Genomic DNA, 23,885 nt, shown 5'->3' with positions numbered 1-23,885 from the left:
GTGCACACGACACTGGGAGTTATTTTGGACATGAGGACCTTTTCCCCTGTTTCATCCTTTTGAATTTCATAGCAATTGCTGGGAGGGGGGGGGACATTCACCCATCCCTAATCTTGGGCCATGTCAGGGGTGAAATCTGGCCTTTTGAGTCTGAGGAGAAGAGAGGCTTAGGGTGACCATATTTGGGAAACCAAAAAAGAGGACACCCAGTGAGGGGGTGGGAAAGCACGTCATTCACCCTCGCGTGACAAAAAACCAGCCTGGTAAGTCCAACTTATTTTTAAAGACGGAAGTTGCCGCTATCTGCTGCTGTGTGCAGGAGAAGCAGCGGGATCAAAACGGCCCACTGCTTGGGCCATGCGCACGTGGTTTACTTCCTCTTTCGAAAGAGGAAGGAATGAGGGACAGGCACGTGGGCGGAGAAGCAACAGTAAGCAAACACAATTTTCTCCTGTGTGATGATGCTCACAGTATGGGCATTATAGGATCCGGAACACTTCGCCACTGTCAACACACAGGCAGCCACATTCTTCACCAGCCAAAGTTTCTGGACCAGCCAAAGTTTAAAGGCAGCCCCCACATACAGTGCATTACAGTAGTCCAGCCTGGACATTAGTAGTAGATGGATACCTGAGCGAAGGTCTACCCTCTCCAGATAGGGCCACAGCTGGCATACCAGCCTGAGGGTGTAAAACACAATCCTGGACAGTGCAGCCACCCGGGCTTCCCTCATCTGCTCCAACGGCCTCTTCTCTCGTTGTGATTTCTATCTCATGGCACACGCCCTGGCTTTATGCTTTTATCATACTGGTGTTTTGTATGATAACCGTTGAAAGCTGCATGGAATGCCAACTATGATAGGAAGACAGCACATGCCTTTTGGAAGCAAATAAACACAGAGAATGGCATAAACAGCCCCACATGTCATGAAAGTAAGGCTTTTTTTTTTTAATGTCCCTTTGGCCTCATTCATACACGTACGCCTCGTGGCTGCTTGATACCCAAGTGGTCTTGGTGATTGGGTGCTGTGGGGGGCACTTTGACCCCTCAGAACTGCAGAGCCCCCTCCCTCCCTCCCTCCCTCCCTCCCTCCCTGCCACAAAGTGCGCTGCATGTTCAGGGCATCAATGGCTGTGCTGATGTTGTGACGAAGAGGGAGCTGCCCAAAGCCTTGTTCTCCTTCCCTAGTGAAAACAGGCGCCAACTCAACCCTGCACCGACTTGCTTCCCCACTCCCCACAGGTGGACGTCTGAATTATGCCGTCTGCATGTGTGTGTGTGTGTGTGTGTGTATTCTCAGCTGATGGTGCAATTCTTCTGGGATCTGACCTCCTCCCTGAGCAACAGGTATAAGACTCCTTCCTCTCTCTGCTTTACCTCCACTTTCTCTTGCTGCCTGTTGGGCCACAAAGTGCGCTGCTCTTTCGCCTGCTGACACAGGAGCAGGTAAATGCAGAGGCTGTGTGAGTGTGTGTGTGTGTGTGAGAGAGAGAGGGGCAACCAGGATGATCAGGGGTCTGGAAACAAAGCCCTATGAAGAGAGACTGAAAGAACTGGGCATGTTTAGCCTGGAGAAGAGAAGATTGAGGGGAGACATGAGAGCATTCTTCAAATACTTCAAAGGTTGTCACGCAGAGGAGGGCCAGGATCTCTTCTTGATCCTCCCAGAGTGCAGGACATGGAATAAGGGGCTCAAGTTAAAGGAAGCCAGATTCCAGCTGGACATCAGGAAAAACCTCCTGACTGTTAGAGCAGTACAACAATGGAATCAGTTGCCTGGTGAGGTTGTGGGCTCTCCCACACTAGAGGTCTTCAAGAGGCAGCTGGAGAACCATCTGTCAGGGATGCTTTAGGGTGGATTCCTGCATTGAGCAGGAGGTTGGACTCGATGGCCTTGTAGGCCCCTTCCAACTCTGCTATTCTATGATTCTATGACTTCCAAAATATCTGTGTCAAAACCTGTCTCAGATAAATAGTACGATGCATTGTAAGTAGCAAGGGGACATTTGTCACATGGGAATGCATAGAAATATAAAAACCCACAGTGGGGCAATTCCTTCCTTAGGATCAACCAAGATTCCTCAGAAATATGTAACCTTCCACGTTCTTGAGAACTCTTCATGAAAATCCCACAAAAAACTTTTTTCGTGGTTCAACCTTGTCTGATGAGGAGTTCTGGAAAATCGATCGCTTGCACATTTTTGTGGGATTTTGTTTGGTCCTAATAGAAATATTGCCCAGCTGTGGATTTTGGATTGTTTTCATGGACTGGCAGCGCTCTCTTTCCCCGCCCTCATAGAAATACAGGGTGGGATCCAGTTTTCCTCCGTACTTAGGGTAGACCCATTGGAAGCATGGGTGCAACCCACTGGCAGCCGCCTCATCACAAGTCAGGCTATGGCCCACCTATCCACTCCTTGCTTGTTCTGCCGGGCAGTGGCGTCTCCATGGTCACAGGCAGAGAAGGGTACCGACCTGGGATCCCCTTTAAGCTGAGAGGCTGCCTGGAACTGGAGTTGGGACCTTCTGCAGGTTCTCTGCCTCTGAACTACGAGTGCCTTCCTTCAAAGGGCCTTGCGGAAGGAGTGACCCAGGGGGTTCAATAATCATACGTAGCCCTTGTACAGCACTGTTGAAGATTATTTATTTATTGCATTTTTATACCGCCCAATAGCTGAAGCTCCCTGGGCGGGTCACATAAATTAAAATCATTCAAAGTATAAAACAAAAAGTATAAAAACATGATATAAAATACAATATAAAAGCACAACCAGAATAAAATCAGCAGCAGTGCAGAAATGCAGACAAGCTGGAGCATGTTCAGAGGAGGGTAGGGTGACCAACTGTCAGGATTTCCCCAGATTTGTCCTGGTTTTTGTTCTTTCCATGGTGTCAGGGGGGATTTTCTATAATTTCCAATAATGTCCTGGAATGAAACACCTTCCCCTTTAAGGCTGCCATTAGCATGGCAGGAGGGAATGACATGCTTTCTTGAGGCACATCATTCCCCCACCCCGAGCTCCAATTGAGGTCTTAAAGGGGAAAGTGGGTCATTCGTGGACATTATAGAAAAGGCCCCAATTGGAGTGGATGGTGGTGGTGCAGAATGAAATCCTTTCTCCTCCACTCCAATTGGGTTTTTTAAGGTGGCGGCGGAATAACGTACTTTCTGCAGGACTCAGAAAGCTGCTTCCCCACACACACACTAGGTGTCCTCTTTTTTGGTTCCCCAAATATGGTCACCCTAGAGGAGGGCAACCAGGATGATCAGGGGTCTGGAAACAAAGCCCTATGAAGAGAGACTGAAACAACTGGGCATGTTTAGCCTGGAGAAGAGAAGATTGAGAGGAGACATGTTAGCACTCTTCAAATACTTAAAAGGTTGTCACACAGAGGAGGGCCAAGATCTCTTCTCGATCCTCCCAGAGTGCAAGACACGGAACAATGGGCTCAAGTTAAAGGAAGCCAGATTCCAGCTGGACATCAGGAAAAACTTCCTGACTGTTAGAGCAGCACGACAATGGAGCCAGTTACCTAGGGAGGTTGTGGGCTCTCCCACACTAGAGGCCTTCAAGAGCAGTTAGACAACCATCTATCAGGTATGCTTTAGGGTGGATTCCTGCACTGAGTGGGGAGTTAAACTCGATGACCTTATAGACCCCTTCCAACTCTACTGTTCTATGATTCTATGAAACACAAATTTAGAATACAAATTAAAAACAGCCAAGTTAAAATTAAATTTATAGACTGTTAAAATACTGAGAGAATAAAAATGTCTTCACCTGGCGTCTGAAAGAATATAGTGGAGGTGCCAGGCAAACCTCCTTAGGGAGCTCATTCCACAGCAGAGAAGGCCCTCCTGATAGCCATGTGCCTCATTGCCTCACGGAGAAGGACCCCTGAGGATGACCTTAGGGTCCGGGCAGGTACATATGGGAGGAGGCGTTCCTTCAAATAACCTGGCCCCAAGCCTGTTTAGGGCTTTAAATGTTAATACCAGCACTTTGAATCGGGCCCGGACTTGGACTGGCAGCCAATGAAGCCGGAAAAGGACTATCGTGATGTGGTCTCGTCGGCCAGTCCCTGTTAGTAAACGTGGTTTCACAGCACTTCCCAGGTACTCTCTTGCTGGTCTCCTTACAGCCACCCTGGAAGATAAGTGAGGACTCTCGCCATCCTGACCCTGAGTGGCTCACCTCAGGCCACCTGGCGAGTCCCTGTCAGAAGTGAGATTCTTGTCCGAGTGATACGCTCTGCCCGCCTGTCACCTGTGAGCACACGAGTGGCTGCATTCTGCATCAGCTGAGGTTTGTGGGACAACTTCAAAGGCAACAGGAAATATGCTTAGGATTGTTGCCTTTCTCTTGGCCATAGGAGAAAACCCATTCAAACACCAGCTCTGCCTTGAAGGCGCTGAGTGAGCAGTTATGAGCAAGGCATGCACTGGAAACAGGCACGGGGTATTTTCAGGATGAAAGCCATGCAAAGTACCACGTGCTGAGAAGTGGTAAGGAAGCGATAGCTCATTGTTATTATTTGCAGGTTACATTTACAGCCCACCCGTCCTTCCTTCAAGGGGCTCAGCCGGAGTCCACAGCACATTCCTGTTGACTTCCCATGACTGCCGTTCCGTAGGCAAGGCCAAGAGGGGGAGGAGCCAGCCAAAGGTCACCCAGTGGCTCAGTGGGGCCCTCGAACCCTGCCGTATAAGAGCCTTTCTCAACCCTTGGCCCTGGTGGTTAGGAATTATGGGACTTGCAGTCCGAGACATCTGGAAGGGACATAGGCAGGATCTATACTACTGCTTGATAATGATTTATAATGGTATTGACAACTGTTGGGCCCAGGACACATTCACCATGCCGTTTACAAACTGCTTTCAAAGGCCCTGTTCAGACAACACCTTCAACCATGGCCGTGGTTTAAGGTGTCTTCTGAACAGGGCCAAAGTGTTGTATATATTCTGCTTTGTGTAGATCTGGCCCTGTTGCGAAAGGCTCCCTTGATAGTGTTTGAGGATGGATGGACTGGTGCCCAAATGCTCCTGGCCCGGTCTCTTCTCAACTGGTTGGCAACTTTTGAAAACCCTTGCTTCCTTTCAGGGTTGGCCAGCTGCCATGGTTCAGAATCAGAACTGAACAGTCTTGAGGGTTATATTATTTATAAACCCTTTTGTTCACTATACCAGTGAACTAGCAGAATAGCAGCGGTTCTTAACTATGAAAGTCAGCAAAGACCAAATTAACTTCAAGACAGAGTCTATTTTGTTTGGTACAAAAATAAAGTATTTTACTGATAGAAAATAACACAGTTTATGGCAATACAAATTTACACCAACATACTCACACACTTGGTCATACACGTTACAGCAGGGCTCACATCAGCAGAGAGGGAATATTTTAATCTGGTTACAAAGCTCCAAAACTCTCTTTATATACACTTCCCTGAACAAATGATGAAACCACTAATTGGCAATGGCAAGACAATTAGACTTTTGCATCATCCCAATAATTCAATAAAGTCCACCTGCAAACTTGACCTTTAAGCTGATTGACTGATGCTGAGTCTTCAGTTTCTTCCAGGTTTTGCAGGCTTGTACAAAGATATGGAAATCACAAAAAACCAGTCCTAATTCAGGACTCCAACAAACAGGCCCACATGCTGGGTCTAAGATGTCCATCGCCAACTGGACCTTACTCCACCCTTCTGCCTTCATTCTTGTCGGGATCCCAGGACTGCAAGACTTCCACACCTGGATCGCCATCCCCTTCTGCTCCATCTACATTGTCTCCCTTCTGGGGAACTGCCTCCTCCTGGGGGTGGTCAAGAATGAGCCAGGCCTCCATGAGCCCATGTACTTGTTCCTCTGCATGCTGGCAGTCGCTGACCTTGTGGTCTCCACCACCACCTTACCCAAAATCCTGAGTATTTTCTGGTTTCGGGACAGAAGCATCCATGCCAATGCCTGCCTGGCCCAGGTTTTCCTCATCCATTCTTTTTCTACCATGGAGTCAGGTTTCTTTGCCGCCATGGCCTTTGACCGCTATGTGGCGATATGCAACCCCCTGAGGCACGCTGCCATCCTGACCCATACAGCCATCGGCCAGATCGGCCTGGCTGTCTTGATCCGAGGGGCCGTGCTGCTGTGCCCCCACCCTATTCTGCTGAAGCAGCTGCTGTATTGCAGGGGCAACGTCATCTCTCACACCTACTGCGAGTTCATGGCACTGGTGAAACTGGCCTGCGCCGACACCCGGGCATCCAAAGCCTACAGCTTGACAGTTGCCTTTCTAACTGGAGGGCTGGATTTCATCTTCATCATTGTGTCCTACATCCTGATCCTCCGGACGGTGTTCCAACTTCCTTCCAAGGAGGCACGGGTCAAATCCCTCGGCACCTGTGGTTCCCACGTCTGCGTGATCTTGATCACGTACACCCCAGCATTCTTCTCCTTCCTCACTCACCGATTTGGCCACACAGTTGCTCCCTCTGTCCACATTATTATTGCCAACATCTATGTCCTAATTCCACACATGATGAACCCCATCATCTATGGGGTGAGAACGAAAAAGATCCGCGAAAGCATGCTTAGAACCTTTAGGGTGTCCTCCTCAAGAGAAGTGGAAAAGGGAAAGTAAGGCCCTCTCCACACCCCTGGGATTTTCTGGAATAAACGTGCATTTATTTCTTATTTCTTGCGTTCGGTCTACACGGCTCCCCTCAAGTCTGTATTTCCTTTGTAAGAATATCACATTTCCTCTGCATTCAGATCTCAATATCTGCAACTTGGGAAGATGTGATGGGTCCCCTGGACAGCACATTCATGGCTATCACATGTGTCCTTCCACCTTTTTGTGGCTGTTCCATGCACACCAATTGTCCCTGTGTGATAGGATCAGTGATGACGAGCAACATTGTCCCACATGCTGTCTTGCTGCCACTGCCACTGACCATCTGCCCACCCCCACCCCTGCCCACCTACGAAGCCTGGTCTCAGAGCAGCTGCCAGGCCCTGGCTTCTGGGCTTTTGCCTCTCTTTGACTGGAGCACAGCGGCCACTCCAAGAGAAGAGAAGGCAGTGTGCAGCTGCCAGGACAAAGGCAAACAACACCGATGGGATCGTTAAGGGATGGAAAATAAAGCTGCCTCTTTCATACTGCCTTTACACAAATCTGGGCTGCTCTGGTTGCCACACCACAAAAAGGGATATCAAAGAGCTTGAAACATGGCAGAACTTGGCAACCGAAATGGTCAAGGGTCTGGAGCATCTCCCCTTCAAGGAAAGGTTACAACATCTGGGACTCTGCAACTTAGAGGAAAAGCTCAGGGAACATGACAGAGTTCTACAAAATGATCCCTCTCTCATAATGCTAGAATCCAACAGGGCCATCCCATGAAGATGACTGGCGGGAGATTCAGGACAGACAAAAGTAAGTGGATAGTCGAACTATGGAATTCACTTCCACAAGATGGAGAGATGGCCACCAATTTGGATGGCTTTAAAAGAGCGCTAGACAAATTCCTGAAGGAGAGGGCTACCAGTGGCTACTAATCCTGGTAGCTATGTGCTTCATCCAGTATCATAGAATCATAGAATAGTAGAGTTGGAAGGGGCCTCTAAGGCCATTGAGTCCAACCCCCAGCTCAGTGCAGGAATCCACCCTAAAGCATCCCTGACATATGGTTGTCCAGCTGCCTCTTGAATGCCTCTGGTGTGCGAGAGCCCACAACCTCCCTTGGTAACTGGTTCCATTGTCGTACTGCTCTAACAGTCAGGAAGTTTTTCCTGATATCCAGCCAGTTACCCTGTAACTTGACCCCGTTATTCCGTGTCCTGCACTCTGGATTGATCAAGAAGAGATCCTGGCCCTCCACTGTGTGACAACCTTTCAAGTCCTTGAAGAGTGCTATCATGTCTCCCCCCCCACACACACACACCAATCTTCTCTTCTCCAGGCTAAACATGCCCAGTTCTTTCAGCCTCTCTTCATAGGGCTTTGTTTCTAGACCGCCTGGTTGCCCTCCTCTGAACACGCTCCAGCTTGTCTGCATCCTTCTTGAATTGTGGAGCCCAGAACTGGACGCAATACTCTAGATGAGGCCTAACCAGGGCCGAATAGAGAGGAACCAGTACCTCATGCGATTTGGAAGCTATACTTCGATTAATGCAGCCCAAAATAGCATTTGCTTTTTTTGCAGCCACATCACACAGTCAAAAAGATCTTAAAGAAGAGTACCTTGGATAATACAGATATATATCTTTGCCTGTTAGATCTTAGAAATACACCTATGCTAGATAATCAGTCCCCAGCACAGCTACTAATGGGAAGAAGGTTCAGAACAAGATTACCTGTAGCAAAGACATTGCTGCAACCAGAAGGTATTTCACATAGTAGGGTGCAAGAACAGTTAAAAAAAAGACAGAAAAAGCAGAAAATTTATGATGATCATGGGGCTAAGCTATTGCCACCACTGGATGTGGGAGAAAGAGTTACTATTCAGAAAGAAGGAATATGGCAACCAGCAAAAGTAATTGAGCATCATCAAAATCCTAGATCATATGTGGTGGAAACGCAGGATGAAAGGTTATATAGGAGAAATAGAAAGGACTTACAAACGTCTGGGAAAAGGATGAGTGAGGAAAGTCATGATAGGGAGAGTGAGAAAGAAGGTGGTGGAAGTGTAAATATGGAACAGAATGAAGAAAAAAAGATGGAGCTGGAGGAGAAACCAGTAATCACATCTAGAGGAAGAATTGTGAGAAAACCTCTAAGATTTGGGTACGAAAATTAAAAAAAAATAGAAAAAAGGAAAGATGTAATGATTGTGTGCTGATTGGGTTAATTGACTTGAGTGAGTGTTCTAGTGATTTGTATAAATGCATTCACCTGACACGGGAGAGGCAGTTTTTGTATGTATCGTGACTCACTTGAAATAAAGGTTATTCTTTGTATGCTGGCTGTAGGAAGTTCTTCAGATATATGAAACCATAAATACTACACATGTGTGGATAGGAATGACAGCCCGTGCTGGCCCCTCCACACGCCCGGATTTTCAGGTAGGTCTAGCAAGGCCCCGAGTGTTTTTCTGAGCTTCATCACACCTGCATGTTTGCCCTGGTTTACCCTCGAATTATCCTCCCTCATATCCATAACGTGTGAAAGCCTGATCAACTTACACCTTTGCGCTTTTACAGTTCATCCATCTTTATACCTCTCCTCTCGTGAGCACCAGCACATCACTGTTCTTCCATTGGGTTGCACATTCGCCCCCCCCCCCCCCGATCTCCTTTGTACCTCCCCCTACAGTTCATTGGTTGGTGGTAGTTGGACACCACGACTTCCCTCCCTACGTGGTTATTCCCTGTTGCCTAGGCTTCGTCCTTTCCCCTCACCCTGCCTGGAGGATTTGGAGCGTGAACATAGTAAAATCAAATGGAGGCTTCATACCTCTGAGTAAACACCACTGAACACACAGAGAGACTTACTTCTGAGTAAATAGAAGCAAGACCTCAGAAGGAAGCATGGGGTTGCAGAGCACTTCTTTCCAGTTTGCTGTTTTAAGACTTAAAAAAGAAAGCTTCTGAGTGACAACACTATTAAAAGTCAGTTCTATATGTGTTTACTCAGAAGTAAGTCTTTCTCCGTTTAATGGGGTTTAATAATAATAATAATAATAAATACATTTATTATTGATCACAAGCTGAATATGAGCCAACAGTGCGATATGGCTGCAAGAAAGGCAAATGCTATTTTGGGCTGCATTAATAGAAGTATAGCTTCCAAATCATGTGAGGTACTGGTTCCTCTCTATTCGGCCCTGGTTAGGCCTCATCTAGAGTAGTGTGTCCAGTTCTGGGCTCCACAATTCAAGAAGGACGCAGACAAGCTGGAGCGTGTTCAGAAGAGGGCAACCAGGATGATCAGAGGTCTAGAAACAAAGCCCTATGAAGAGAGACTGAAAGAACTGGGCCTGTTTAGCCTGGAGAAGAGAAGATTGAGGGGAGACATGATAGCACTCTTCAAATAATTAAAAGGTTGTCACACAGAGGAGGGCCAGGATCTCTTCTCGATCCTCCCAGAGTGCAGGACACGGAATAACAGGCTCAAGTTAAAGGAAGCCCGATTCCAGCTGGACATCAGGAAAAACTTCCTGACTGTTAGAGCAGTGTGACAGTGGAATCAGCTACCTAGGGAGGTTGTGGGCTCTCCCACACTAGAGGCCTTCAAGAGGCAGCTGGACAACCATCTGTCAGGGATGCTTTAGGGTGGATTCCTGCATTGAGCAGGGGGTTGGACCCGATGGCCTTGTAGGCCCCTTCCAACTCTGCTATTCTATGATTCTATGATTTCTTACCCACCTCTCCATTTTGATCAAGTCACTGATGCTTTAGGGTGGATTCCTGCACTGAGCAGGTAGTTGGACTTGATGGCATTGTAGGCCCCTTCCAACTCTACTATTCTATGATTCTATAAGCGACAAAATACATAAAACTGAATTAAAACATAATATACATTGTTAAAAACATCCTAAAACATTCTAATGCTACATTCTCGTTTGTAGTATTGCTGAGCCAAGTAATCAAACTATATACAAAATAAGAAATATTTAAAAACCACAGCAATATTGATACATTTCAGTATTATTTTTGATAATAAAAAGGCATTTGACAAAACCAAGTGGTCTTTTCTTAAACTAGCACTGGGAGTTTTCAGTTTTGCACAAAATTATATGTTTTTGATTAATATGATGGCTTGGATAAATATTTAATCATACCTGGAGTTCAGTAGGTCTACTCTTAATATGACTAAATCTGGATCCAACCTGATATCTAAAATGGCCAAAGCTAGACTGTCTATAAATGGTAGTAGCACACCTTACCTAATTGTGCAAGGGGCTGGTGAATGGGTTGGAACCAGAAGGAAAAGGAGCTGATAAAGGGCTCCCTGTTGGTGCCAGAGAAAGTGGCCCAAGAGGTGGTGGTAGTAGCCTAAGAGAAGTCAGCCCACAGCTAGGAGGGCAAATGGAGCTTTTGTGTCAAATTCAGGGAGCAGGGAGGCCAATGAATCATAAAATCATAGAATAGCAGAGTTGGAAGGGGCCTACAAGGCCATCGAGTCCAACCCCCTGTTCAATGCAGGAATCCACCCTAAAGCATCCCTGACAGATGGTTGTCCAGCTGCCTCTTGAAGGCCTCTAGTGTGGGAGAGCCCACCACCTCCCTAGGGAACTGGTTCCACTGTCGCACTGCTCTAACAGTCAGGAAGTTTTTCCTGATGTCCAGCCGGAATCTGGCTCTTCCCGTAACTTGAGCCCATGATTCCGTGTCCTGCACTCTGGGATGATCGAGAAGAGATCCTGGCCCTCCTCTGTGTGACAACCTTTCAAGTATTTGAAGAATCATAGAATAGCAGAGTTGGAAGGGGCCTACAAGGCCATCAAGTCCAACTCCCTTGCTCAATGCAGGAATCCACCCTAAAGCATCCCTGACAGATGACCGGAGGCCATTTGTTTCATTCACCTCAGATATGGCAGTAATGAAGATGTGTTACAGATGGGAGTAGGCAGAGTCTAGATTGAGTAGTAGAGCAGGGGCTTGTGGTTATAAGTCCTTCTGCTCAGTGGCTGAGCTCGGACGACACGCTAATCAATTGTTTCCCATTCTCTTCCTATTAGCACCCCCCATAGTTGATTAGCGTGTCGTCCAAGCTCAGCCAGTCAGGTGTTCAACTGCAAGAGAAGATATCATCAGTGAGGTCCTGGTTCCTCTCTATTCGGCCCTGGTTAGGCCTCATCTAGAGTATTGCGTCCAGTTCTGGGCTCCACAATTCAAGAAGGACGCAGACAAGCTGGAGCATTTTGAGAGGAGGGCAACCAGGATGATCAGGGGTCTGGAAACAAAGCCCTATGAAGAGAGACTGAAAGAACTGGGCATGTTGAGCCTGGAGAAGAGAAGGTTGAGGGGAGACATGAGAGCACTCTTCAAATACTTCAAAGGTTGTCGCACAGAGGAGGGCCAGGATCTCTTCTCGATCCTCCCAGAGTGCAGGACACAGAATAAGGGGCTCAAGTTAAAGGAAGCCAGATTCCGGCTGGACATCAGGAAAAACTTCCTGACTGTTAGAGCAGTACGACAATGGAATCAGTTACCTAGGGAGGTTGTGGGCAATCCCACAGTAGAGGCATTCAAGAGGCAGCTGGACAACCCTCTGTCAGGGATGCTTTAGGGTGGATTCCTGCACTGAGCAGGGGGTTGGACTCGATGGCCTTGTAGGCCCCTTCCAACTCTGCTATTCTATGATTCTATGATTCTATGTCAGATGAATCTAATAGAACAGGCAGATAAATAGCTGTATCAGCATATATCTGAAACATTGGAGGAACAAGTCAGAGCAGCTCAACAGGCAGCGGTGGAAAACAATGGGGCAGCAACTGGATCAGATAGAGCTGAAACTGCAGCAGAGCTGCACAGGTTGAGCGTGACCCAGAAAGAAATGTTCTGGGATTGCAGGGCAGGTGCTGAGACTTAGGGAAGGGGGAAAGTCCAGGCCCCCATCTATACAACAATGGGATTGCTCCTCATTAAATATAAACCTGATTTTTTGTTGATTCAAATTTATTTATTTATTTATTTATTTATTACATTTTTATACCGCCCAATAGGCGAAGCTCTCTGGGTGGTTCACAAAAATTAAAACCATCATAAAACAACCAACAGGTAAAGAGTGTCACACTGCAGCAGCAACATTGATTTATTTCCTGAATTTATTTTTATAGTGAGTTATAAATACTCACATGCGCATTATCACATTATCGCACATACGACGCTCCGCAGATTCATATAACACACAAACTGGGAGTGGGGGGTGATAGGAACGAGGCAGCAGAATACGTCTCCTTCGTCTGGCTGCCTGTTTCTCCCTCTTTCTTTTTGTGAACCACCCAGAGAGCTTTGCATATTGGGCAGTACAGAAGTGCAGTAAATGTATAAATACAGAAATAAATTTGTTTTAAGAAGCTTTCTCTGCGGAGCTCCACAGAGACACTCCAAACTAAAATCGGCACAAACAAGGCAGCCGATTGGTGTGAAATTGGGAAATCGGCTAATCACGTTGTCCTACGCTCAAAGCTCCGGCCACATGTCAAAATCCGATTTAACTCCCCCAAAGACACATAGCCATAACGCGGTGCAAACTTGGACGTGATATAAAAGTCGCTGTAAATCGCGAATGCGAAGATGCGCATTATTGGGTTAAAAACCCGGCGCTGTAGCAAATGGACGGCTATGTCATGTAACCTAAAATGCAAATATGCATATTTAGGTCAGGGTAAACAAGCTGTATAGACAAGCTCCAGTAGGAGTTAACAGAACAGGTGTGTGTTTAGATTTTACTTTTCTATCTTGCCTGTTTTTGCTGGATCTTCTTGAATGTGTGTGGCATCCTTATTAACAATCACAGGATCCGAAGATTGGTTGGCATTTTTCTGCTTCCCAATGTAGCTTTCTCCAACGAGGCAAGTTGGATGAATGTAGCTTTGGGACTATCAGGTCAATTCTAATAGGATTGCCCACATTGGGCTGTTGGAGGATCTGTGGAGAGTCTAACATAAAGGGTGCTAATTTGGCCGCACAAGCGTCTCAAGATATTTGCAATCTTTTTCTGCAGGCTCAAAGATGAGCCGTGGCTGATGAGCAGTGAAAAGACCGAAAGAGCTCACAAGTTCAGCTTCCAACTGGACACACCTTTAACCCCCCCAACTTCCATTTTGACGAGAATTCCAGGCCTACAACATGCTCACATCTGGATCTCCTTCCCCTTCCGCTCCACCTATATCCTGGCCCTGGTTGGGAATGGTCCCCTCCTGAGGGCTGCCTGGGGCCTTCTTCTCCTGGCCCACTCCCCACTGGGCAGGGGGAGGGGACAGAGTTCCTGGGGCAGCTGCCTCAGCAGTTAGGTCACAGACCATGGATTCCGCCTCAGAAGGTTGCGCGGAGCATCTGGGGAGGGGGTGGAGGGGGTGGTGAGAAGAGGGACCGCAGAACTGGCGCAGTGACGGCGTGAAGAAGCAAGGGCCACGTCGGACTGGGATGAGGAGCAAAGCTGGCCTTTGACTGGGCAGCAGCAAGGGAGGGGCCTTATCTTTGCTTCTCACCTGCAAGAGCCTTTGGTTTTTCCCAGAAGGAAGAATCCAAACTTTGCAGCGTTATGGTTGAAAGCCAGAAAATCCCAGGAGTCAACCTAGGAGCCACCACCGAGCCTCAAGTTGTCCGGACCATCGTGAAGACACCCTGGCAGAAGGAAGAATTCCTGGTCCACAAGGACATGCTGGTCAGAGAGTTCAAGGGATACGTCGCCAGGCATTTCTCCTCTTCTCCTGACCAGGTTGTGCTGGTGTATGCCGGAAGGATTTTAAAAGACCACAAGACCCTTGGCCAGCATGGGATCCATCTGGACAACGACGCGACCGTTTATGTGGTCATCCGGTCTCAGCGGGTGAGTCCGTCCCGGCAGGCTTCCGCCGTCCCTACCAACGCCACCTCGAACGCGAAGCCCATGCGGAGCGGCGCTTTTGCTAGCGACGGCCTCCGGGAGCTCACGGCCAGTCTCGGCCTCAACACGGCCAACTTTGCTGAGTTCCAAAGCCAGCTGATGTCCAACCCTGAGATGATGCTAAAGCTCTTAGAGCACCCCTTCCTTCAGAGTAAGCTCTCCAGCCCTGGCTTGATGAAGGAGCTGGTCACCAACAACCCCCAGGTACGCCAAGTGATAAAGGAGGCCCCCGAGATCAGCCACGTCTTCAGCTCTCCTGAAGGCATGAGGTTGGTGGTGGAGCTGGCAAGGAACCCGGCTGCTGTGCGCGAAATCATCAAAGCCCCTCCTCAGGTCCTCGGTTGCTCCAGCGGAGACAGCAACGATGGTGCCCTGCAGGGCCCTCTCACAGAGGTGCAGGGTCTGGTGCAGAAAGCCATTTCAAAGAGGCACAGGACAACAGCCCCGTCGTCAGGTCCCCTGGGTGGCCACCCGCCATCCTTTGATCATGACCAGAAGCCTGGGGGGGCCAGAGAGCCCCTGCACTCTCCCAGAATGTGCCCTCTAAAGCCCAGTGCCCAGAACGACCACAGCAATGGGGAAAGCGGCACCTGTCGAGGAGGAGAAGCCGGACAGCTGGCCTCGGCAGCTGTTAAGAACCTCCTCCACCAAATCATAAAGCATCTCATGCAGAACATCACGAGCAGCCACTCCAGGAGCGCCGCTGGGCAGGGGCTCAGCCGTACCCCAGAGATGGCAGCCCAGATGATCCGGAGGAACACGGTGAGGTCCAGGAACTCCCAGGAGCAGGTGGCCCTGCAGGTCCCAGCGCTCCTGCAGCAGATCCAGAACACAGACGTTCTCCTGGCCAACTGGAGCCCAAAAGAGATCCAGGGACTGCTAGAAATTCAGCAGCGGCTGCAGGCCCTGGCCACAGATGAACCGGCGGCAGCGGAGCGGCGAGGCAGATCCGAACGGCCTGGCGCCCGGAAAGCGCACTCCATCACCTCTCTTTGTGACATCACCCCAGCCACGCCAAGAGCCGGGGGCCAGGATTTCTCTGCCCGGCAGATTTTGCAGACTCTGCTGGGTGCCGATATCTCAGCTGGTGCCAGGAACACCACTCGGCTCAGAGGCTCTTCCGCGCAACCATCTTCCAAGCAGAAGCGGACGTACAAGCTCTGAGGCTGCTGAGGAGGAGGAGGAGGAGGAGGCCGCACGTCGTGCCATCACTGGAAGGGAGGCTGAGCTTTTGCGGCTATGCCGGGGCTCGCTGGGGCTTCATGGAGGATGGAATTCTTGGGTTCGGATTAAAAGGATTTAAATCTTTCCAAAGGTCTCCGCTGTTGCCTGCTGCTACTTGGGCTCTTCCAGGAGCAGAGGAGGCCGGGCAGAAGCCGTGAGGCTCGAGTTGGGATTGGTCAGCTGCCTGGGGGTGCCATTTTGGGGATGAAGGCAGGCCATGAATCAAGCCAACAGATCCACGAATAGATCAGGCTTTTCTAATTTCCACCCTAAAGCTCAGTTGGCCTCATTCCTTTTCCCAAACACAAGCGCTTTTCTTTCTTTCCATTTCGTTTTTGAATGGGAAAAGTATGCATTTTGTTGCACATTTTTTTGAAGCGTGCACTCGCATGCGTGGCTCCCCTCCCCCCCTATTGACTAAAATGTGAGAATGTGTAATTCCCCACCCCCACCCCCACCCAAAATGCACTTGTTGAAAGTGCACATTTTTCTAGCGAATGCGTTGTTCAAACGTGATTGCAAGTTTGGGAATATGTGAGCTTTTGCCGAGAAACACAACTCCTGTTTGCATTTGTGTTTCGGGGTGTGAACGGGCCAAGCTCTGACACTGAGCGATATCCTCGTACATCCCTAGAGAGGCCGGGGGCTTTCTTGGTCTCCCTGTTGTCAAGAGGGCAGGGCAGGGCAATCGTACTCATTTCTAAGAGGTGAGGTGTTGGAGCTCAAGCTGGGGCCTGCTGGGAAATCCCCCCCCTTCCACCGGCAAACTCCTTCCTGATCCCCCCCCTCCCAAGTGCTCAGTGCGGTAGGTGCATCGGTCCCCCCCCCCCGGGCAGAGGCACGGCCATCATGCCATCATGCATGTCCTCCAGCTGCCTGGAAGAGGAGGAGGAGGAGGGGGGAGGACACTCCTGCTGCAGAAGGTCCCCTCCTCCTGGGCCTGGCACAGGGTTTGCCTTGCTGCAGTCCAGACTGAGCATCATCCCACTCCACACAGCAAGGTCTTCCCTACACCACCGCCCTCTCCCTCCCTCCCCCCCCCCCGAGATCAACCCAGGCGCTCCACTCGACAGAGGGGGTGGCAGAAACAGCGGAGGGCCAAACGGGGACTTCTACTCCAGGAGTGGCCCCCGTCTTGCCTGCCTGTCCAAGGTCCCTTGGCAGGGACACCCAAGCTCTCTTCTGCAAACTCTTTCCCGGTGCTTGACAAGAGGGCACAACCAGGGCCGGCGCTACCATTAGGCCAACTAGGCAGCCGCCCAGGGCGCAGACCTCAGAGGGGCGCCGTGCTGACCTTTAAGGGTCACAGTTTTGTATAAATTAGCTGTTTCAAGAAAAAAAACATATTAAGTTCAAGTTTTGAGTTTTTTATCTTTTCTACAAAATATCTGTTGGCAATTTTGGGGGGTGGAGTGGGGTGGGGTTCAAGTAGCTCGCCTTGCCCAGGGCGCGAAATAGTCTGGCACCAGCCTTGGCACAACCCAGCTTTGGAGGCGCTGAGCACTTTCAGGCAAAGAACAGCCCAGCTTCCTTGGGCCAGGCGAGAGGAGGCCTGACGACAGGCAGATCTCCCAGCTCCTTGCGTTTTAGAAAACAAGAGCCAAGAGAGGCCTGCTTCGGATTGGGACCGGCCAAGAAACGACCCCTCCCTCTTGCCCCTGCACCCTTTCCTTGACAAGAATCTCCCCGCAACCTCTCGCCTGCCATGCGCACATTTTCCCCCCTTTGAGAAAATGTCCGTGTAGCGTTTGAAGCTCTGTGCTGCTGTTCCCCTTCCTGGCGTGAGGCCAAGAGCGGGGGCGCGTGTTTGTTGGCCCCACTCCAACTGCACATCCCCTGCTGTCCACATGCTGGGGGGGGGGGCAGAAGGTCTGAAGTGGGGAGGATGCTTCATGCGTGTTGGCTCTTGACACGCTTCGGGCACTGTGTCATCCTGCGTCTCCTGCAGTGCATGGAGGGCGCTGGGCTGAGTGACGGTGTGTGTGTGTGTGTGATTCTACAGGGGCCGTGAGTGAGGCCCTGCTCTTCCCCTCATGCGCTGATGGTGGTCGTGTCAGGGGAGAATGACCAAACGGGGCCTGGGTGGGTGTATCGTATTACACAGGACCATTATTTCTGTTAGGAAAACCACCATGGATAGTACGATTATTATTATTATTATTATTATTATTATTATTATTATTATTATTTATTTATATAGCACCATCAATGTACATGGTGCATGTACATGCGTGCATATTCTGAAATTGGCGGAGTGCACCCAGAGCAAAATGGCATTGGCTCCACATTTGGACTGTGCGTGCAGTATGAGTGACAGCCACGTCCACTTGGCCTGCTCTTGAAGAATCCAGATGAGTGGCAAATGTGGTTCAATGGAATCAAGTCATGGAATCCCACCCACCCAACTTCAAGTATGGGCCAGGATCTCTTCTCGATCCACCCAGAGTGCAGGACACGGAATAACGGGCTCAAGTTAAAGGAAGCCAGATTCCGGCTGGACATCAGGAAAAACTTCCTGACTGTTAGAGCAGTACGACAATGGAATCAGTTACCTAGGGAGGTGGTGGGCTCTCCCACACTAGAGGCCTTCAAGAGGCAGCTGGACAACCCTCTGTCAGGGATGCTTTAGGGTGGATTCCTGCATTGAGAACGGGGTTGGACTTGATGGCCTTGTAGGCCCCATCCAACTCTGCTCTTCTATGATTCTATGATTCTATGAATCCGGATCCCTTCCCAGGGGTTTGCCAGGGACCCCCTCAGCCTCACAGGACTACGTTGCTGTGAGGGACAACAGCGGCTCCGTGGCCTTGGAAGAAAGCAGGGCACCAAATGCACCAGGACCAAGAACGCCCTGACTTCACCATGAGCCAAACTCTTCCCCCAGGCCTGACCCGTCTAACTTCATGACATGGGAGCTCCTAGCCGAGTGGTGGTGGTGGAACTCCGCTCATCGCAGCTGGGAAACCACCACTTGGGGACTCTTCTTCCATCTCGAACACGGCACTGAGAATGGGACCTGAAGCAGGTGCTTTACTATAGCGGAGGTTTTTCTGCAGAAAGGATGGTTCAGTAGCACCGGTGAGAACAAAGGGTTAACTCCTTGCCTTTTAACACACACACACACACACACACACCCCGGAAGACTGTGCTCCCAGAGGCCCCTCCCCACCAGATGCCTCCAGAGCTGGCCCTGGATCCCCAAGGGAGAGGGCAGTGGCCGCTAAATATCTCTGCTGCTTGGCCCAAGGCCATTTCGCCCGTGCTGGACGTCTCACACGCGAGACTCTCTGCTTGCCAGAGCGGAAGGCAGGTGAGTCCTTTGCACAGAAGGCGTTCTGGTGGGGAGCTGTGCAAAATAGCTGGGGTGATGGTTCTGAAGTGTGTGCGTGCATGGGGGGGTGGGGGGTGGGGGGTGATGAAAGCAGGGACCAGCATTCTGGATTCGGAGGGGCCATTGGGCTGCGGAAAGAGGCCGGCCATGCACCCGCTGCAGAGCCGTGCTGGGCAGCTCTTCTTTGAGGGCACACAGAGAGGGTTAATTTCACACACACACACCCCACACACACACCTGAGGCATGAATCCTCTTTGGGCTTTTTTCATGGTCTTTCTGTTACTGCCTGACTAATGGAACAGAGAGGAGGAGAGAGAGAGAGGTGTGGAAGCCTGTCTAATGAGAAGAAGCAGCCCAGCCAATGTAGACTTCGCCTGGAGGGCTGGCTCTTCAGCGGCACTTCCATCCCCCAAAAGACCTTAACTGGCAGAGCAATATCTACCTGGCCCAGGCTGGAAGGGAGATCCAGGAGCACCACTGCTGCGCCTCACAGCCTGCTTTGCCCGCCCCGGTTTCTCTGTCATTTCACAGATGCACTCGCCTAAATGAACAGGTATTCAGCTTGGGCGCTCCGGGATCCAACTCTGTCTCTTGAGTCTCAGGGCCCTCCGTAGCACAGCGTGGCCTTTATTCCACTTGGTTGGATCGCCGGCTGCAAGGGTTCCTGAGCAGGGACAGCCTGGCCACAGTGACCTCTCACGCTGGATTTCTGTGACGCCTTGGGCGAAGGTCTGTCCCTGAAGGTGGCTCAGAAGCTTCAACCAGTGCAGAATGCAGCTGCCAGTATTTTAAGTGGTTCGGCCAGATGGGACTTTGGGGGTGGGGGATGTTGTGACGACAGCGCTTTGCTGCTCGTTCCCTTAAAACTCCACGGCATCACAGCTGTGGGGGTGGCAGCGGCAAAGCCCCATGGCAGGAGGATGCGCGGGCTTTTGGCCGCAGCCATTCAGCCCATCACGCCCTCTGCCCAGCCTTCCTGCATGTCCCCAACCGACCCCGGGCCTCAGTCTGCCCCCTGGAACACTCCCGGTCTCGATACAAAGCGAGGTTACCACTGACAGACAAGGTGGTGGCCTTGGAGTAAAGGGAAAAGTCGCGGTAGGTCAGTGACTATTTAAAAGCACTGTTCTGGGAGAAAAGCCCGTGGTGGCTGTGAGTTGGCGGCTGAGTCGTATAAACAAGGCAGCGCCACTGCGCAGCCACGACCACGGGGTATGCAGAGCATGTGGACAAGCTCTCTATTATACTGACACCGAAGGCGTTGCTCGGGCTGCCTATTTGTTTCTGAGCCCAGCTCAAGTTGCTTCTTCTTATTATTATTATTATTATTTAGAATATTTATATACCGCTCCCCATTGAAAAATTTCGGAGCGGTGTACAAGGTAAAATGAAAATAAAAATAGAATAAAACAGTTAAAACAAAATTTAAAAAGAAGCAATAACAGAAATCCAAGGCTGCATGTTAAACAAAGGCTTCTTGGAATAAAGATGTTTTCAGGAGGCGCCGAAAGGAGTACAAGGTTGGCACCTGCCTGACCTCCAGAGGCAGGGAGTTCCACAGGAGGGGGGCCACCACACTGAAGGCTCCTCCCCTGGTGGACTCCAATCGGAGGATGGATCTAGGTGGAACCACCAGGAGCAGGCCCCTTGGATGACCTCAGTGACCGGGCAGGTTGGTAGGGGAGAAGGCGCTCTCTCAGGTATCCTGGTCCCAAGTTCTTTAGGGCTTTGTACACAAGTACAAGAACCTTCAACCTGGCCCGGTAGCGAATAGGCAGCCAGTGCAGTTCCCTCAGCAGAGGAGTTCCATGCTGGAAAGGGGCAGCTCCAGACAACAGCCGAGCTGCAGCATTCTGCACTAGCTCCAGCTTCCGGAGCAGCTTCAAGGGCAGCCCCACATAGAGCGCTTAAACTTACCTTTAAAGCCCTGAATGACTTGGGACCCAAATACCTGAAGGAGCACCTCTCCTTCCACTAAGCATGCTCACCTGCACGTGTGTAGAATCATATAATCATAGAATAGCAGAGTTGGAAGGGTCCTACAAGGCCATCCAGTCCAACCCCCCCGCTCAATGCAGGAATCCACCCTAAAGCATCCCTGACGGATGGTTGTCCAGCTGCCTCTTGAAGGCCTCTAGTGTGGGAGAGCCCACAACCTCCCTAGGTAACTGGTTCCATTGTCGTACTGCTCTAACAGACAGGAAGCCCAGGAAGATCAGGGGTGGGGCAGATGGGAACATGGGCCAGTGGGTGGGTGGTGGGAGGTGGCTTGTGAGCCTCCACACCCCATCTTTAGCTTTAGTGTTATGTGTTCAGGCGAACAACTGAGCCGGCCTATACAGAGATCTATGGTGAATTCTCAGAGCTCAGAGGCCCCAAACTGATCCCACCTGGTCGTTTCTGAACTTTCCCTTATGGTAGAAATTGCATAGTAAATGCCTGCAGCACTACCAGGGGCCGGGCTGAAAGGAAATGCAGAGATCAAATCAAAGCTGATGAGAAAATTGACTCACACAAAAGGAAAAGGAAATTAGGTGGGATATTTTAAATCTGAACTCAAGATTTTCAATTCTGGGAAAAACAAAATCAATTGTTTTCTGATGTTCTGATGTTCGAAATTCCCACGAGAGAGATGCCTCCTTAGGCAGCTGGTTTTAAGTGCTACGAACAGGCAGCAAATGGTTATTTATTTTTATATTATTACCACAAGGGAAAGAGTTGCATGTGAGGTTTCCTGCCTCAGGTGTCAGAACAGCCTGGGTCCTCTGCACTTTGGCTTGTAGGGGTGGGGGTGGGCATTTGCTACTCCACCCCCGCCAAGGAACATCTCTTGAGCTGGCCTTTAACGCTTACAACTGCCTCCCCCAACAAGACATGGTTAGACTACACCCCCTATCACCCACAGTTGGCATGGCCATTGGAAATCAGCAGGATTTGCTCAAGAAGAATATTTTCCCCCTCAAGTTTGTTCACAGTCCTACTGGAATATTATTCCCCTTGTGCTGTCTCTCCTTCTTAGTAGCAAAGAAGGGAACGGATTCCTGTAAACATCCTGGTTAGCTGAGAGCCCTTCAGAGGTACCAGATGTTGGGAGCCAATCACAGCGCCCTCCCCCCAGCCACCTACATCTTGATTGGCATACCTGGGCTGGGGGCATCTCACATCTGGATCTCCATCCCCTTCTGCCTAATGTATGTCGTCACTCTCCTTGGGAATGGTATCTTGCTATACATCATCCTTACAGAGCGTAGCCTTCATCGACCCATGTTCCTCTTCATCTCCATGTTGGCTACCGCTGATGTACTTCTCTCCACCACCACCGTTCCAAAGACGTTGGCCATATTCTGGTTCCAGGCTGGGGAGATCTCCTTCAAGGCATGCCTAGCCCAGATGTTCCTCATCCATACAATCTTCATTGCCGAGTCAGCCGTCCTCACGGCCATGGCCTTTGACCGGTACATTGCCATCTGTGACCCACTGCGGTACACCACTGTGCTCACCAATTCTGCCATCAGGAGAATTGGGCTGGCTGCCATCACCAGAGGCTTCTGCTTGATTTTCCCTGTCATCTTCCTTGTCAAGCGATTGACTTTCTGCCAACGCAACGTCCTTCCTCACACATACTGTGAGCACATGGGCATTGCCCGGTTGGCTTGCTCCGACATCACAGTCAATATCTGGTATGGCTTCATGGTGGCCATTTTGGCCATAGGTCTAGATGCCTTGCTGATAGCAGTGTCATACGGGCTGATCCTTAGGGCTGTCTTCCGGCTCTCTTCCAAGGACGCTCGGCTGAAGGCTCTCAGCACCTGCAGTTCCCATCTGTGCATCATACTGATGTTCTACACACCTGCGTTTTTCTCATTCTTTGCCCATCGCTTTGGCCATCACATCCCAAGCTACATTCACATCCTTCTGGCCAACATGTATGTCCTCATCCCTCCCATGCTGAATCCCATTGTTTATGGGGTGAGAACTAAGGAGATTCTGAGAAGGGTAACCAAGCTGTTCCATCAATGTTTCACCAAGTCAATTACCTAAGAACACACAGAGAACTGCAGCCAGATTGTTGACCGGGGCTGGTGACACGGAGCAAACAACTCCCCTGTTAAAACAGCTCCACTGCCTTCCAGTCTGTTTCTGGGCACAATTCAAAGTGCTGGTTATGACCTATAAAGCCATCTACAATTCGGGTCCAGGTTATCTGAAAGACTGTATGCTCCCTTACAAGCCTGGTCATGTTTTAAGATCTTCAGGAGAAGCCCTTCTCTCAGTCCCACCATCTTCACAGGTGCGCTTGGTGAGAACATGGGAGAGGGCCTTCTCGGTGGCTGCTCCGGTGCTCTGGAACTCTCTTCCCAGGGAAGCTAGGCTGGCTCCCTCCCTGATGTGCTTTAGGAGGCAGGCAAAGACTTTTTCCCCCCCGCAGGCCTTTGGTGAATGAACTGGACCTCTGTCTGTGCCAAGGACATTTTAAAATTGTCATTTTAAATGTTTAAATGTTTTAATATTGGAATAGGTTTAATATACTTTTAACTTTTGTATATTTCTTTTCATAGGTTTAACAGTGTATATGTTTTAAATTTTGTAAGGCCGCCTTGAGGCCCAGTATTGGGCAAAAGGCGGGGTACAAATAAATATAATAATAGCAATAACACAAGTCACTCCATATGCTGAAGCCGGGCATGGAAGGAAGCCTCTTTTCTGTCAAGGGCAACATCCCCTTCATGGATATTCTGGGTGGGGTGGGGCAATGGCTTCCCTCTCTTTCTTCCAG

General features: G+C 49.9%; 3 protein-coding genes across 3 annotated transcripts; all 3 read left to right on the top strand.

Annotated features, from left to right (window-relative positions):
- The first annotated feature begins 5,672 nt into the window (after nucleotides 1-5,672).
- LOC134399329 (olfactory receptor 52P1-like) lies at nucleotides 5,673-9,635 on the top strand. The gene is made up of 2 exons (XM_063127334.1): nucleotides 5,673-6,583; nucleotides 9,608-9,635. Exons 1-2 carry the CDS (start codon nucleotides 5,673-5,675, stop codon nucleotides 9,633-9,635), a joined length of 939 nt encoding a protein of 312 aa, XP_062983404.1.
- A 4,572-nt stretch (nucleotides 9,636-14,207) lies between these two features.
- Nucleotides 14,208-15,716, top strand: LOC134399327 (ubiquilin-1-like). The gene has a single exon (XM_063127332.1). It carries the CDS (start codon nucleotides 14,208-14,210, stop codon nucleotides 15,714-15,716), a length of 1,509 nt encoding a protein of 502 aa, XP_062983402.1.
- A 6,476-nt stretch (nucleotides 15,717-22,192) lies between these two features.
- Nucleotides 22,193-23,149, top strand: LOC134399695 (olfactory receptor 52B2-like). The gene has a single exon (XM_063127779.1). It carries the CDS (start codon nucleotides 22,193-22,195, stop codon nucleotides 23,147-23,149), a length of 957 nt encoding a protein of 318 aa, XP_062983849.1.
- Nucleotides 23,150-23,885: the final 736 nt, after the last annotated feature.

The sequence above is a fragment of the Elgaria multicarinata genome, chromosome 5 (assembly GCF_023053635.1).
Source record: "Elgaria multicarinata webbii isolate HBS135686 ecotype San Diego chromosome 5, rElgMul1.1.pri, whole genome shotgun sequence".
Taxonomy (NCBI): Eukaryota; Metazoa; Chordata; class Lepidosauria; order Squamata; family Anguidae; genus Elgaria; species Elgaria multicarinata.
Note: the sequence above shows the minus strand (reverse complement) of the source record. Positions and strands in the feature narration are given on the sequence as shown.